The following is a 16055-nucleotide window of genomic DNA, read 5'->3' as shown; positions in this document are numbered from 1 at the left end:
AAAAAGATAGTAAAATTAACAGTTGCTCATAGCTTACTCATCAACAACATTTAGTCATAATAACAAAACACTGAACATTAATATAAAACCCTGTGACACAGTTGTGTTAAAGCCTCAGCAGTGTTCCAGGAAACACTGGAAGAAGAGCAGGGCTAAAGAACGAAATCTTCACCTACAGTAGAAAGTCGAGGTGATTCTGGGAACATCAAGTAACTGAATGACACAGGTCATTCAGAGCCATCAAAGGACCCAGGAAACAGCGGAAAGGGCAGCATCTTAAAACGACCGTTTCAAGAAATAAGTCAGTTACCTGAAATCTTCCAATGTGTCCCTGGAGCTCCATTAAGGATCCTTCATTTACGTCAACATCAAGTTCACTTAACATACCTGTAAAACATGGACTACGTGTAATGTAGTCTAGTGTTAAAATAAAAACACTATAGAGTGCTTCTGGAATTTATAACCTCTACATGCATGAGCAGATTCTTGCCATCAAAGTTTTGAAAAACAGAATTTTCCAAAGACTGAGCATCTTTCATATATTAGCAACACTAGCACAGGGGCATCCACACAACTTAAAACCTACGAAGGGACTTTCTAAAGTATTTTAACAGTTTAAGAAAAACCTTTACTTAAAACTTTCAGGAGGAGAAGAAGGAGGGAAAATTGTGGTCAGTATGTAAAATAAATGAAAAAAATCCAAAAGAAAAAACCCTTCAAACTTTCTAAAATCAGAAATCAGTACTTCCTAATAAGCAAGAGAGCTTAGACTTACAAGCGGAATGAATCTAACCTCCTCCCCGTAACAATGAGGCGGAGGAGGAGCTGCAGGACAAGCTCTGTGTCCGCTCAGGACCTGGCTACTCCCTCGGAAGCAGCAAGGAGGAATGAGGATAAATACACAGAACACTTGCAGACCCTAAGCATACTGAGGGGAAGTATGCTTGGGAAGATCAGGAGGAAGCCCTTGCAATACCTGCACTGCACTGTGGGATGTAGTAGAGGCAAGAAGAGGGACTGTTCTGGAGTCAAACTCTGACCTCCACCGCTGAGAAGAAAGACCCTGAGTCTCCTCAGAGCAGCAAGGCTCCAAGTCTTCTGAGAGGAACTGTACCCAGTCTTAATCAACTCTCCCACCCAGAGGGCTCAAATGCAGACGCAGCCACAAAGAGGCAAAGTGCTAGAGATAGGAGACCAGGGGTTGCCTCACAGAAATGAGGAAGTGTAGTTAAGTGCACAGGCTCAGAATGCACACTGTCTGGGGCTCTGCAATAGTTCCATGCTTCAGATCCCTCACCTGTAAATAACAACACTAACAGTCCAACCTCCTGAGAGCCTTGCATACTTGAATCAACTACCACGCTGGGGAAAGCAGTGCCCGCCTAGCACATAACTAAGGAACATGGTTATCTCTGGCATTGCATGTGCTGAGGAGACAAACCTCACCACCTGTGCTATCGTTCAAGATCAGTGTCAGCATCAAGAAACCTTAAATACGGGCTGGAGAGATGGCTCAGAGGTTAAGAGCACTGACTTCTCTTCCAGAGGTCCTGAGTTCAATTCCCAGCAACCACATGGTGGCTCACAGCCATCTGTAATGAGATCTGGTGCCCTCTTCTGGCCTGCAAGCATACATGGAAGGAGTGTTGTATACATAATAAATAAATAAATCTTAATAATAAAAAAAAAAAGAAACCTTAAATACGAGGGGACCCAGTGAATAAACTTTCTCCTTCAGAGAAGAGACCTGCAGTGAAAATTTAAAACGCCAAGACTGACTTTAGGGTGCTGGCTTTAGAATTTACATAGTGTAAAAATTATACTTAAGAATAAAAGTGACAAAAAAATTCATCATTTCCTAGCATTTTTCTTAATCATGGCAACCTTTTAATAACTAATTTTTCTATACTCTTTATTTTATTTTTGGTTTTTCAAGACAGGGCTTCTCTGTAGCTTTGGTGCCTATCCTGGAACTAGCTCTTGTAGACCAGGCCTGCCTCTGTCTCCCAAGTGCTGGGATTAAAGGTGTGCACCACCACCACCCAGCTTTCAATAAGCTTTTAATCCATTAAATCCATGTAAAATTCTTCTAAACCGGCAAATCGAAGGGTTTATCACCTCGCATGCTGCTATCCCAACACATGCAGTGCAGTGTTTGCAAAGCTTTTTACCAAATACAGGTAATGACATCCTGATGCTTTTTAATTATCTCCTTGAACTTTTTGATTATTTTGAGTATATGGTTGATGTAAGTACAAACTTATTACTTAGTAAAGGTAGTTGAATGTCACCGGTACCAAGTTCAAGTCAGTCACATGGTAACTGCAGAGTAATAAAAACGCCTCTCTTCAGTCTGTGCCAGTCTGTAGAGAATTAACTTGTGCTCAACACATCCAACTCACCAGGAAGTGCTGCTTTACTTATGATTCCTGTCAGCAGAGCTAATTCCTGCAAGGAGCCGGCACTAACATCATGACAGCGCAGAATTGCCTGGATGGTGTCGGAATGCGAAATGAGAAACTGCAGCACCTGAGCGGCCCAAGATGGAGGAGGAAGAGAAGAAAACTGCATCATATGTATAATTCATCTTTTCAGCAAGGAACTGTTTGCAATAAAGAACAAGAGAAGCAGCTGCTTTCTCATCTTAAACAGCTCATTTCCTCACAAAGCAAAATATAACCATGCCTTACCACAAAGCTGAACTATTCAAAGTTTGTATATTAACACAGCGGAGCTAGCTGTAGGAGACCATGACTCAGAAACACTGTGTAAAAACATCTATTTTACTTTTTTTACTTTATTTAAAAGGAATCGAGAGAATTTCATATTAATGGGCATAAAATGGTCATTAAACTCAAGATGTCACTCTTTGTAAGCCTGACTTGGGTGGCATGCTTCAACCATAAAAGCTCGTTACTTTTGATGTAGCAAGAACCAAAGTGACAGAAATTCTTCCGTCCAAACTTCTTTCTGCCTTTGTTATTGTCTGGAACACTCCTGAGACACTAAATCCAATTCCAGGGAAAAGTGGAGGTATGGGAGTCTGCAGGCAGAAGTGGGGGAGGATCACTTAATCTAGTAAAGAAGCAGTCAAGGGAACCCCGAGTTTAAAGAATGGGCTCAAAGCCATTCTGAGTATCAAAGGATGTCCCTTGGGCTGCTACAGGGCAAATAAGGCATCGCTATAGAAACCACGGCTACTACCTGGGGAGGCAACTCTGACTGCAATGTAGGAAAACATAAAATATCAGAAACAAAAGCATCTCATTACCTCATGCTGTTAAAAAAAATCACATATAACTGTAATACTTTATTTTATACTTTTTATTTTTGTTGGAAACAGGGTCTCATAGAGTCCAAGAAGGCCTTGAACTAGCCACATAGCTGTGGAAGATCTTGAACTCTCGATCCTCCTGCCTTACTTCCTAAGTGTTTGGATGACAAGAATGTACAGCCATGCCCAGTTTTAGGGGTTTTGGTTTCATTTTTTTTTTTTTTTTTTTTGAGACAGATTTTCACTGCATAGGCCAGGCTAATTCATGATCTATAGCCTCAGCCTCCCTAGTACTGGACTTACAAATACACACTACTATATAAGGCGTGAGGCTCCTCTTTCGCATTTTCTATAGACCTTGTGGTGGTTTGAATGAAAATGACCCTATAAGCTTATATGTTTGAATACTTGGTCCCCATTTGGTGGAACTGTTTAGAAAGAATTAAGAGATACGGCCTTATAGGAAGAGGTGTGTCACTGAGGGTCTGGAGGTTTGAAAAGATAGACACCATTCCCAGTGTACTCTCTCTCTGCCGCCTACAGATGTGAGTTCTCAGCTGCTGCTGTGGCCATGCCTCTGCTCTGACATCGTGGACTCTAACCCCCTGAAACTGCAAGCACAATTAAACCCTCTTTTGAAAGTTGCCTTGGCCTCGGTCATGTGTTTGATAAAGCAATAGAGGTGGTGCACACCTTTAATCCCAGCACTCAGGAGGCAGAGGCAGGCAGATCTGAGAGTTCGAGGCTAGTCTGATCTACAAGAGCTAGTACCAGGACAGCTAGGGCTGTTCACAGAGAAACTCTGTCTCAAAAAAAAACAAATAAAAAAATAAGAAAGAAAAGAAAAGAAAAATGAAAAACAACTAAGACAGGCCTACTATACCCTCTCTAAATCCCTGGCTAAAATACATCTTAAATGTCATCTTATTCCTATCAAAATAACTGCTTACTTTTCTACAGAAACAAATTTCAATCTCTTGTTTTCCACCTCAGGATTCTATAAGCAGCTACAGTGCTCACTCACACAAGATCACAGAAGCTGATCAGATGCTCTATACTCTGCTTTGCCACTAACAGGATGGACATAACTTCACGTGAGCTTTCCATCTTCAGAATCTCTGCATTTCTAAATGTAGGTTCTGCATTAGCGGCTTCTGTACAAGTGTTCACCTTACCTGTCCTGCTGCCTGCAAGTGCTGGGCTATACTCGACGTGAGGATGACCTGGCATAGCTGGAGGGCTGGAAGAAGAATCTGCCGGTATCGGTCTACGGGTGTTGGGATGAACATTGGGGGGTCTCTCATGCCAAACACGCTTGATTCATTTCAAACAACAAGGAGAGAGCAACACTGCATTTAAGACAGGGTCTTAAAAATTCATTATTTTTACATGCTATATTATAAACACTTATATGTTAAAATCGTTAGACAAAATAAAATGGGTGGAACAGAAGCAGAACACAAAAAGATGTTTTATACAGATAAGGGATTCTGTGTCAAGATCTAAAAGTATTTAACTCAAAACTCTGTTTACAGACAGAGAAATAGTTAACTTTCATGTTTAAAACATGTAGTTTAGTATCAAAATATCCCTTCTCCTGAAACAACACAGTTCTGTGTTTAGCCTAAATAAGCTTAGACACTAATTTGCCAATGGGTTTTCTTTGAGTTTAAGCAATAACTAAGCTTACCTTAAGTAACTGTTATTGCTAGGAAGATATGCTGACTGCCTGTCAATGCTTCCATCCTGTACACTGTGGGAGGGGGAACCAGAGCCCATGGGAAGGCTCAACTAGTAAAAGTTTTTGTGTGACTTACACACATGACAACCTGATCTCAATCCCTAGATCCCACACTGAAAGGAGAGAAGCAACTTTCAAAATTTGTTTTCAGACCTCCACACACACTGTAGTGCCTGCAATCCACACACCCCCCAAATAAATAAAATTAAATTTAAAAAACCAAACTGAATGATTGAACTGACATCTGCTGAAAAACTTGAAACTTAAGGTTGGGCAGTAGTAGTGCACGCCTTTAAACCCAGCACTCAGGAGGCAGAGTTAGGGGGATCTCTGTGAGTTCAAGGCCAGATTGGTCTATAACAAGAATTCCAGAACAGCTAGGGTTGTTACACAGAGAAACCTTGTCTTAAAAACACCAAATCAATCAAACAAACAAAAAAAAATCCTGAAACTTTTCTTCTCTGTGATTTTGTTCCTTATACAACCCAGGTTAGCCTCACGCTCACAACCCTCCTGCCTCAGTCTCCCAAGTGCTAGTCTTACAAGCAGACATGTACCTACCAACAAGGTTTAAGTGTACTATTATATTTTAGAAGGCCCCTAACTAAATACAAGTATCTATGGAACTCATATAAAATAAGGCTAGCAAGGTAACACGGGCTAAGAGAATTCTCACCCTCTGTCTCACACAGCACACTACTCCTCTGGAATGGAAAGATGAGGTCCCACCCACTTTTACTATCTTGGGAACTTCCACTTACAAGGAAACGACAAAGGCATGCAACACTCCCTAACCCTTAGGAAAATTATCTTTGTGATTTCCATTATTCCTTTACAGTCCTTTGCTAGGAGAGCAAACAAGCTGGCCCGTGTGGACACTTACCCATGCGGGTCCATCTCTGAAGTGTAAACAAGCTGGCCCGTGTGGACACTTACCCATGTGGGTCCACCTCTGGAGTGTAAACAAGCTGGCCCGTGTGGACACTTACCCATGCGGGTCCACCTCTGGGCGCATGTCATACACCTGGCACTGTGCTAGCCTCACGATCACCCCAGACCTTAAGAGCTCCAGTGCGCCTTGCTGTAACTTAGCCACTCTTGTGAGAAACGCCTGCGAAGTTAAGAAAGGACGCATCAGTGCTGAAATCATGTCCAAGGGCCTCACAGCAACACAAGACACTCATACACATTCTTTATTAATCACTAATGAGGGGAAATCCTGATTTGCCTATAAAAACACATTATACCTTTCTCCTAAGATATTTTATGGGAACTCAAAGGTAAATATTGTACATTTATACTACTGTACATGTATTATTGTTGCAAATCGTACATTATTATTATTATTATTATTATTGTGAATTATTCAATTCAAATATAGTTTACGTCAACAGGTCAGCTGAGTTTGCTGTGCTCACTTCTAGTGTCTTTAGTAACTAATCCCATGTGTGGTATATTAAGCATTTAGCAAATATCTAGGAATAAATGGATGAAGAAATAAAGACTCTAAGACTTTCACGATTGTGACATATGTAAGAAGTTTAACATGGAGAAATTGCAACAGATCTGGAGGGAAGGAAATGACAAAGTAGACACTACGTTTAAGTTGCTGCTCCCTTCCCATGAACCCTGGCTTTCATGTCACTCTCAGGAGCATCCTGAGCAAGCAAGCAGCAGGATATAACCCTCAACCTTCACAGGATAATTCCAGCACATCTTCACACACAGAAAATGCGTTCCTAGCACAAATTCCTAGATGTCAAGCTCTTAAAATAACAGCAGCTTATATAACAGATATACTCAGGGTGCAGCAGGAGCCCCGTGGAAAGCACAGCAGCCTTCCGATACACACCTCCGGGCCCTAAAGACGGCTGCTGACCTACTGCCAATGTCCACAACCCTTACCATTTTGGATTCATAGGTATAAAGTGCTTTTAAGAGAGGAGGCTGTGGAGTCAGCAAGCTCTGCAGAGTACGGTCATCTTCCACCAAGCTATCCACAAGGACCTTCAAATAGCCACTGTTGGAAAGGTACAAGAGCCACTGCTGCTGCTTGTCCACAGAGACAATCCGATCAAGAAGAGCCAGGGCCAGCATCTAAAGGAAGAATGAATCAGAATCAAAGGCCCAATGTATTAATGGCTACCAAACCACCGACAGCCACTGCCTTTACTTGAGGTACTAAGAATGTTTTCTTATTAAGAATGTCTATAATAAAATTTCATTTTTTTTTTAGAAATTAGAAACTGTATGTAACTAGAGTCTCAATTTCTTGATATAAAGAGAATTTTCAGTTTCAAATTTTAAATCTGAAGCAAAACTTGTATTAAATATAATTTATATTTTAGCCAAAACCAGGCACTACTTGTTTAAAAGAACAGAAAACTAATTTTTGAAAATGTATGTGTGCATGCCTGTGTGAGATTACAAGCACCATAAAAGCCAGAAAAGGTATTGGATTCCCTGGGATTGGAGTTACAGACATTGTGAGCTGCCCACTGCAGGTGCTGGGAGGTGAACTCGGATCTCCAACAGCAGTGAGCACTCTTCACTGCCGAGCCACCTCTCCAGCTCCATGTTTTCTTTTAACTGTTACTTCTAATTCTAAATTTTTATGTATTATTTAGAGGAGTCTTAGAAAAGTATTAAAAATATATGTAAACTAATAAACACAGTTAAACCCATTTTGATCTATTTCCTCCCAGTGTTTTATTCTATATATAAAAGTACTTTAAATTTTTAAGCATAACTGAAGGGTTGCTCTCTAGTTTGTATTTTATTCTATTTCTTACTCTAGTTTGTATTTTATCCTATTTCTTAAGTGTTTTTTTCTTCCATGGCCTTGAAATAAACCACATAAGTGCTACAGGATTGTCCAGAGGGATGAAATCCTCTCAACGTGTCATCAGGACGCCACGATGCTTTCCTGAAGAGAAAATGCAAGCTGCCTTCATAAGGTATCATCACATAAAAGAGAACACAATCATGCCCAGCAGTAGACAGGCCAAAGATCTATTAGGCAGGATTTTTGTTGTTTCTATCCATGTTGTTCTACTTGCAAACCTCAAACTTAGCATAGGTAATTAAGAAGAAATTCTGAGTTAAGCTTCCACACAATTAAAAACACAGAGTAACAAAACAGAAGCTACAATCACAGCAAATGAGCAAACTCACTATAAAATAATATAGAAAATAATTCTCCACCTGCAATATACATTTTAAAAGTTGATTCAGTATACACCTTCATAAATGCACAATACTTGTTCAGTAGCAGTTCTAAACAACTGCTATTTTACCCTTCCAATCTCGTGGCCATCACAAGCGTCTCGACAGACCACTTCCATGAGGGCAGCACCATAACTTTCAATGATAGCCATATTTTCTCGTTGTAATTTACTAAACACATCTTCGGGGGCTGTCAGCCTTTCCCACATGGTTTTCTTAGCTACAAAGATTAAAATAGAAAAAAATCCAGTAAAAATCAGTTCAGCAACTATATCTCATATCCCATAACAAAAGAAATCCATTACTATATGCATACAAAAGACCAGATCAATGAGTTCAGACGAATGAACTTTAAGAACATATCATGCATGCACACTAATAACACTCATAATGTATGGTTCTTTCAGAAAGTAAAATTAATTATGGATCCTAAGAGAATTGATAACTTGTATTTACCCTGCTAATCAATCTGCTTTTATAGTTTGTTGCCATCTTTGAGGATTTGGCAAAGAAGAAACAGATATGATATAGAAAAAAATATCACTCAAAAAGGAAAAACAGAAAGTTTTAATCTTTGGGATTTTTTTTGTTTTGGTTTGGTTTTTTTTTTTCAAGACAGGGTTTCTCTGTAGCTTTTGAGCCTGTCCTGGAACTAGATCTTGTAGATTGGGCTGGCCTTGAACTCACAGAAATCTGCCTGCCTCTGCCTCCCGAGTGCTGGGATTAAAGGTGTGCGCAGCCACCACCTGGCAATCTTTGGGGTTTTTAAAATTGAAATATTTATTAAAATTAAAAACATTATAAGGGCAATTTAAATATATTGTCATTGGTAGTATAAACATATATTTCATTAAGAGTCATACAAACCTTATAAAACTTTCATAACCAAATAAAGCAACAGTTTTTATTTCAAACTAATTTCATGATTTTCCTCCTTAGTTTCTGAACTACCATCTTTTTTGTTATTTTTCAAGGCAGGGTTTCTCTATCCCAGAACTTGCTTTGTAGACCAGGATGACCTCAAACTTAGAGATTCACCTACTTCTGCCTCCTGAGTGATGGGATTAACAGCATATACTACCATGCTCAGGTCTGAACTACCATCTTGAACCAGGCACACAACACACACTTGTGATCACTGTACAAGACTGTGAGTTTGATTAGCCTGGGCTATACAAAGATCCAATCTGTACAGAAATAAACTGTCATCCTGATGACTGTTCTAAGTGTGCTATAGACCTTCACCTAGTGGTTAACTAGTGTTTGCCACTTTGACTAAAGGAATATGAAAAATACATTTATTTATTTATTTATTTATTTATTTATTTATTTATTTATTATGTATACAATTTTCTGTCTGTGTGTATGCCTGCAGGCCAGAAGAGGGCACCAGACCCCATTACAGATGGTTGTGAGCCACCATGTGGTTGCTGGGAATTGAACTCAGGACCTTTGGAAGAGCAGGAAATGCTCTTAACCTCTGAGTCATCTCTCCAGCCCTGAAAAATACTTTTTTAAGAGAAAAATATGGGAGTTATTGAGAATGAATAGTCCCAACTACATCTTTTTTTTTATTTAAAAAAGTGTCTGATTATTCAAAAAGATTCTTTAAACAATTTCTTTTTCTTGACCTTAAAAATACCTGCATACAGGGGCTGTACAGATGGTTCAGAGGTTAAGAGCACTGACTGCTCTTCCAGAGGACCTGGGTTGATCCCCAACACTTACATGGTAGCTCATACCCATATGTAACTCCACTTCCAAGGGATCTGACATCTTCTGGCCTGGGACACACTGTGCACAGATACACAGATATACATCCAGGCAAAACACCCAAACACAGAAAACTTTTATACACACACACATATACTACGGAGGCGCTACGCCTCTACAAATCTACCAGTGGTTGTTGCTATCTTCTAAGGTACCACGCACGAATGACAGCCACCACAGAATGAGGAACTGTATTAAAGGGCTGCAGTATTAGAAAGGCTGGGAACCACTGCTTTAATGAAGAAATCCTACCTGGAATTTATGAAAAACAATCTTCACACTAGTATAAAATACACACACACTACAGATGAGCATTTGTACTAGGTAAGACCATTTGTATATGGCCATGAAAAAAAATCTATTAAAATAAAACTGCATACTGCTTCATATGGGAATTTTACCATAAATCTTCCTCTTGAAAAGTAGAGACATATGAGAATTTTGAGACAGTATTTTTGTGACAATAATGTATTAGAATTTTTATGCCTATGAATAAGGAACTGCTTACAAGTTATGTTCTTCCTATAGTAAGTACGCACTGTGGTGCAAGAAGAAAGGAGACACTGTCCAGCTCTACAAACAGTGCACTGCAGCTCAAGTATATAAAACTACACAGCACCTGAGACTCTTACAAACTAAACATACACCCCAGCTTTATAGCAATCTAACGGTTATGTCAAGATTACTAATAGTAGTTGTACTGAGTCAAAAGATAGAGAACTGACTTAGGTTTCAGAAGTTATCATCTTAAAAATAGAAGAGACTAGATTAGAAATCAATCTAACTTTACCAGCTTCTAATGTGTCTGGCTCATCTGGTCTCTGGGCAATCTGTAAGTAATAAAGTAGAGAGCCGTACAGGTGAGTCCTTACACGCTGGAAACCACCACCTAGGAAGACAAAAACATGCAGTCAAGTGAAAACTTCTTTACCAATCAAATTCAGAACAAAATTATAATGTACAGAAGATGTAGATGGAAAAACCTGTCTTCAAAATAAAGTCTAGCAGTTTCTTCAATATGATGTGAAGTGAAGAATCTCCAATAGAAGCAAAACCCATTGGCCGGTTCTCTGTTGCAGGAGGTGAGGTCAAAGAACTATCAAGCATGAACATGTAATGGGCCTCGCCAGGTCCTGAGACCAGTGGCTGCTTCTGTTCTGTGCGTACAGCCTGGCTAAGGTGAGCGGTCAGGGTGAACACAGCGCCGGCCACCACTGGCATTAACTCCTGTGCTGCTTCATCATCCAGCACCTGAAAGTGCCAAGGGGATCAGAGTGAGACCCAGCATTCATCACACCCGTTACCAAGCCTCACACACACCAGGCTTTTCAACTGCCTGAACAAAACAAGAACTGAGCCGAGCGGTGGTGGTGTACACCTTTAATCCCAGCACTCATGAGGTAGAGACAGGTGGATCTCTGTGAGTTTGAGGCCAGCCTGGTCTACAGAGCAAGTTCCAGGACAGCCAAGTTACACCACGAAACTCTGTCTCAAAACAAACAAACAAATAAATAAAAACAAAAAGAAGAATGTAAGAACTTTCAAAAGAAAAATATTAAACAACTGTATGTACCTAATTCTTATCAGAATTCCATGCAGATGTTTTTGCTCTGAAATACACACCCATGGTCTTCACCATTGGGATCATAATCAGTATTTCGGCAGTGGGATCTGCCCATGCCTCTTTTTACAAAGCTTCCTGAAGGATTATGTAATACTCTAGCTCATAGCTCCTACTGTACAGAATTCACCTTTCTCAGGGAAAGCTTTCACATCAGTATTATAAACTCTAGTTTGCTTCTAATCTAAAACCAAGAAAAAATTATATTTAAAGGCAAATGTATATACCTATACTACACACTCATACATTTAAACCTTTAGTCATATAAAATAACTTAGAAAGTAAATCACCTTATCATGTACATCTTGTAAAATGTCACGAATAATCAGCTGTCGATCTTCTGCCTGAATGAGCTCCTGAGGACAAGCGGTTAGTATAATCTCTACTAGCTGCCTCCACGATTCCAGCGCATGTCGCTTTGCATGAAGACACTGCAGCAACTTGTTTCTTCCAACAACATACTGGAGAATAGTGCTGATTTCCTAAAGCCATAAATATTGAAACTGGTTAACACTCAGGGACACAGCACCTGTTTTAAACAATCTCCTATTTTGAATACTGTCATTTATTCAGAAAATTTACTTAAATTACACTTATTAATTAATATTGTGTAACCTTTAAAACTTCAATATTAAAAAATTACAAAAAGACAAAAGATTCCGTGAAAGTTTAATCCTATTTCATTTGTTGTGTGTGTATGCCACAGGAAAAGTGCAGGGCTCAGCAGACAACTTCTGGGAGTTCATTCTTTTCTTCTATCATGTGCGTTCTGGAGAGCAAACTCAAGTCGTCTAGCTTGACAACAACTTGAGTCTGATTACCGAGTCATTTCATTGGCCCTCCATGAGAGCTTAATGCTTAAGTAGTTTATTAATCACATATGCATTTATTGCTTTTTAAGCAAGCAACTTAAGTAGTATAAATAGCCAAAAGTGTCCAACAGAGCTCACCTCCATCAGCAGAGGCCTCTGTCCTATGGCTGCCATACCCTGAAGAGCATTGACTTCAGCTACGAGAACCCTATGAAGAAGCTAAGTAATTAGAGAGAAAGAGAAAAACAATATCATTAGATGTCAGTAGGATAATACGCAGCAATCACTATAAACCACCCTAACTGGAAAAGGTCCAGGTATCTCTGGACAATTGGACCGCAGCGGTACGGTCCAATGTGCACAGAGACATTAGCCATCCCCCTCCTTCCACAAAGTAGTACCAAAGGGACTCAGGCAGCAATTTAATGCTGGGTGACTCAGGATCGTTCTCACTTTGCTGAGGATTAAACCATTCACTTGGTAGAAAACTAAAAAGTGAAAACTACTTTGTAGTCTTAGCTGGGTGGGAAAAAACCTAAAGGAAAGTCGATGAAACCTCTTAAAGAAAGTAGGGGCATTTATTGGGTTTTATTCCTCACTATCAGACAAAATAGCGCAGTAAGCTAATAAGAGAAATCAGTTCCATGGAAGAATGAAAACACACACACACGATCACACTTTCCCGACAGTGGAAGTCTGAAGCACTGCTACTGACGCTCTTTGACGGAACCCTCACCTTGACATTGCAGATCGTCTGTCCCCGTAAATTCTTGTGCTCACAGTTGGCAATGACTTGCTCAATCTGAGCACGGTCAAAAAAATCCAGCTGCAAAGGCTCAGGAATCTCCTGACTGAAGTCAATCGAATCAAGAATACTTAGAATCTTTCGACGGACTAGAAACAAGAAGGAAATGAACTGTACTCGAGGCATGAAAGAGAGAATAAACCACCATAGAGAGTCACTTTGAACATGCTATTCCCTGAAACCAAAAGCCTTGCTGAAATCTAAACCTGCCTTATTTCTGATATGGCCACTCACTAAGATATTTTCCCTCCGCTTTGTAAACCCAAGGCAACTGACAGCAAATAATCCTTGACATAGCTTTTTTATGTAGGCCCAGGCTCTAGAGATAGATGTAAATTATCTTACGGTTTTTAGCGATGTAATGTGTCTATAACATACTACAATTCCAAGGGCTTCACCTTTTGTGGCAGTGTCAAAATGAAGGAATCCAGAGACAGACCTAGTTTCGTCTTCCATTCCTCCTTCACCATCTGTTCGAGCATCAATAACAATAGATCAGAAAAGGAAAAACACACTTTGAAATTACATTTACTTAGAAATGGCAAACAGACTGTATTTTATTTCTGGTTCAAAGAGCCTTTTGTAAATGAGTAATTAAGATGCAAAGCCTATGAGGACTAACTAGCAATGCTCACTAACTCTTTTCATCCCTATGGGACTCATCCATAACTCTGAAGAGGATAATTAGAATTTCAAAACTGGCAAGACCTCATCATACTAAGGAAATGATTAAAAAGAAGTTTATGGCTCATTTGCATGTATAATACACGTTGAACTAGCTCCGGTCAGGCTAGCTCAGTGAGACAAATGTCACCACTTTGTATAATTTGTGACTTGTAGATGCATTAAGAGGAAAATAAAATTACATCAAAGGACATTTTTGGGCTTGGGTGGGGTCTTTTGTTTTTTGTTTTCCCCTTTTCTTTTTGAAATAGTCTCTCTACCTGTCCTGGAACTCACTATATCGAGTACTCTGGCTTCAAACTCATAGAGATCTACCTGCCTCTCCCCGTGTCTCCCAAGTGTTGGAATTAAAGGCATGAGCCACCACACCTGGCCAAAGGACAATTTTTAATTTTGTGTTTTAAGGGTAACTATACCAAAGCCGGGAAGAACCAGCTCTGTCTCAAGTGCCACTCTAAATGTAAGCTGTGCACTCATCAAGAGCAATCAAGACACCACACACAGAGTATCAGCACTCACCTGAGTACGGCTTCACTGGCATGTCATCCAGGAGAAGGTGCAGAAGCCTCTGCGTATGTGACCGCTGGCGATTCAGAGAAGTCACTCTTAGTTCTATTGAGGCAGTCTTCATAAGCCATGACATTTGATTCAGCATAGAGATTTCATACTCTGGAATTTAAACAAATACATTTCATTTCCCATTGTTGTAACAAACGATCAGAAAATTCCACAAATCACCAGACACGTTCTCATGAAAGTCAGTAACATAAAATAAAATAAGATCAGAACATAAAATTATGAAAGAAAAAAATGACACAAATGAAAAAGAAGTTATTCTGTGTCCACGAGAGATGAGGAGAACAATACGATTTTTATTAGTGCCAGATGTGGTATATGTCTTTACTCTCGGCACTCAGGAGACAGGATGGCTGTGAATTCCAGGCTAGCCTGATCTACATCGCAAGTTTCAGGCCAGCCAGAGATACATAATGAGGCACTGTCTAAAATAAAAAAAAGGTTATTACCAGACTAGTTTCACAACAATTTTATAAGTCTCCCATAATTTAATATTAATGCCACTTTCTACTTTGTTTTTAAGAGTAATTTTCAAGTATATAACAATTCATAAAAATCATAATTTTCATTCCATAAAACACACTTAAACTCACATTACATAATCTTATGATATATGATAAAATAGCTGGTAAAGCTCTTGCCTTCATATATAATCAGGGCTATATATTCCATATATAAAAGAAACTTAAAGCGGCTGGAGAGACGTCTCCATAGTTAAGAACACTTCCTACTCTTCCAGAGGACCCTGATTTAAGCCCCAGCACCCACAAGGCAGCTCACAACTGCCTATAATTCAAGTTCCAGAGAACCTGACACTCTTCTCTTCCGGCCTCCATGGATTCCCACAGGCACATGGTATATATAAACACAAAGGTAAACACACATATATAAAATTTAAAAATAAATCTTTCAAAAGAAGTTTTCAAATTTAGTATTATTATGCTTTGAAATAGTCTTGCAATATATACCAAGGCAAGTCTCAAACACAGTCCACCTGCCTCAGCCTCCTAATGCTGCAATTGTAGGCATGCATGACCATTCCTGGCTCAGTATTTTTATGCTTGATGGATCCTATGCTTTGAAGTACTAAATGATGGTAACGCAAACATAACGACCAAGCAATAATATTAACAGATGTCCGTCTATCCTGGTTGTTCTTCGTGTCAATCTGACACAGGAACCACAACTGAGGAAGTGCCTTGTTCAGATCAGGCTGTAGGCACGTCTGTGAGGCATTTTCTTAGAGATTGAAGTGGGAGGGCCTGGCCTGGTCCATCAGTGCAGGATGCCACCCTGGGTTCCTGGCCTGGACGGTGTAAGAAAGTAGGCTGAGCAAGCTAGTTAGCAGTGCTCCTCAAGGTTTCTGCATCAGTACCTGCCTCCAAACTCCTACCGTGAACTTCTGCCTGACTCCTCTCAGTGATACAGAGTGGGACCTGACACTGTAAGATAAAATAAACCCTTTCCTCCCCAAGTTGCTTTTGGTTATGGTGTTTACACCACAGCAATAGGAGCTGTAACTAAGACATAGGCCATGCTAAGTC

The 16055-nt window shown here is 39.8% G+C and overlaps 1 protein-coding gene across 6 annotated transcripts in view; it reads right to left on the bottom strand.

Annotated features, from left to right (window-relative positions):
- The window catches only part of Nup205 (nucleoporin 205), a 67611-nt gene that overhangs the window by 7804 nt on the left and 43752 nt on the right, over nt 1–16055 (bottom strand). For 3 of the 6 annotated variants that reach the window (XM_085683732.2, XM_085683735.2, XM_085683734.2), the window contains exons 24-36: nt 14455–14604; nt 13650–13721; nt 13183–13340; nt 12585–12665; nt 11925–12116; nt 10997–11264; nt 10804–10902; nt 8312–8460; nt 6921–7112; nt 6005–6126; nt 4450–4588; nt 2403–2565; nt 311–387 (exon numbers count right to left, since the gene is read on the bottom strand). In XM_085683732.2, coding sequence (XP_085539858.2) covers nt 311–387; nt 2403–2565; nt 4450–4588; nt 6005–6126; nt 6921–7112; nt 8312–8460; nt 10804–10902; nt 10997–11264; nt 11925–12116; nt 12585–12665; nt 13183–13340; nt 13650–13721; nt 14455–14604 — 1862 coding nt within the window. The remainder of the gene's footprint in view (nt 1–310; nt 388–2402; nt 2566–4449; nt 4589–6004; nt 6127–6920; nt 7113–8311; nt 8461–10803; nt 10903–10996; nt 11265–11924; nt 12117–12584; nt 12666–13182; nt 13341–13649; nt 13722–14454; nt 14605–16055) is intronic. The other 3 variants (XM_085683733.2, XM_085683736.2, XM_085683737.2) reach the window with 1 other exon arrangement.

Source organism: Myodes glareolus, chromosome 25, assembly GCF_982192425.1.
Source record: "Myodes glareolus chromosome 25, mMyoGla1.1, whole genome shotgun sequence".
In the NCBI taxonomy this organism is placed as follows: Eukaryota; Metazoa; Chordata; class Mammalia; order Rodentia; family Cricetidae; genus Myodes; species Myodes glareolus.
This window is presented reverse-complemented; position numbering and strand designations above follow the sequence as displayed.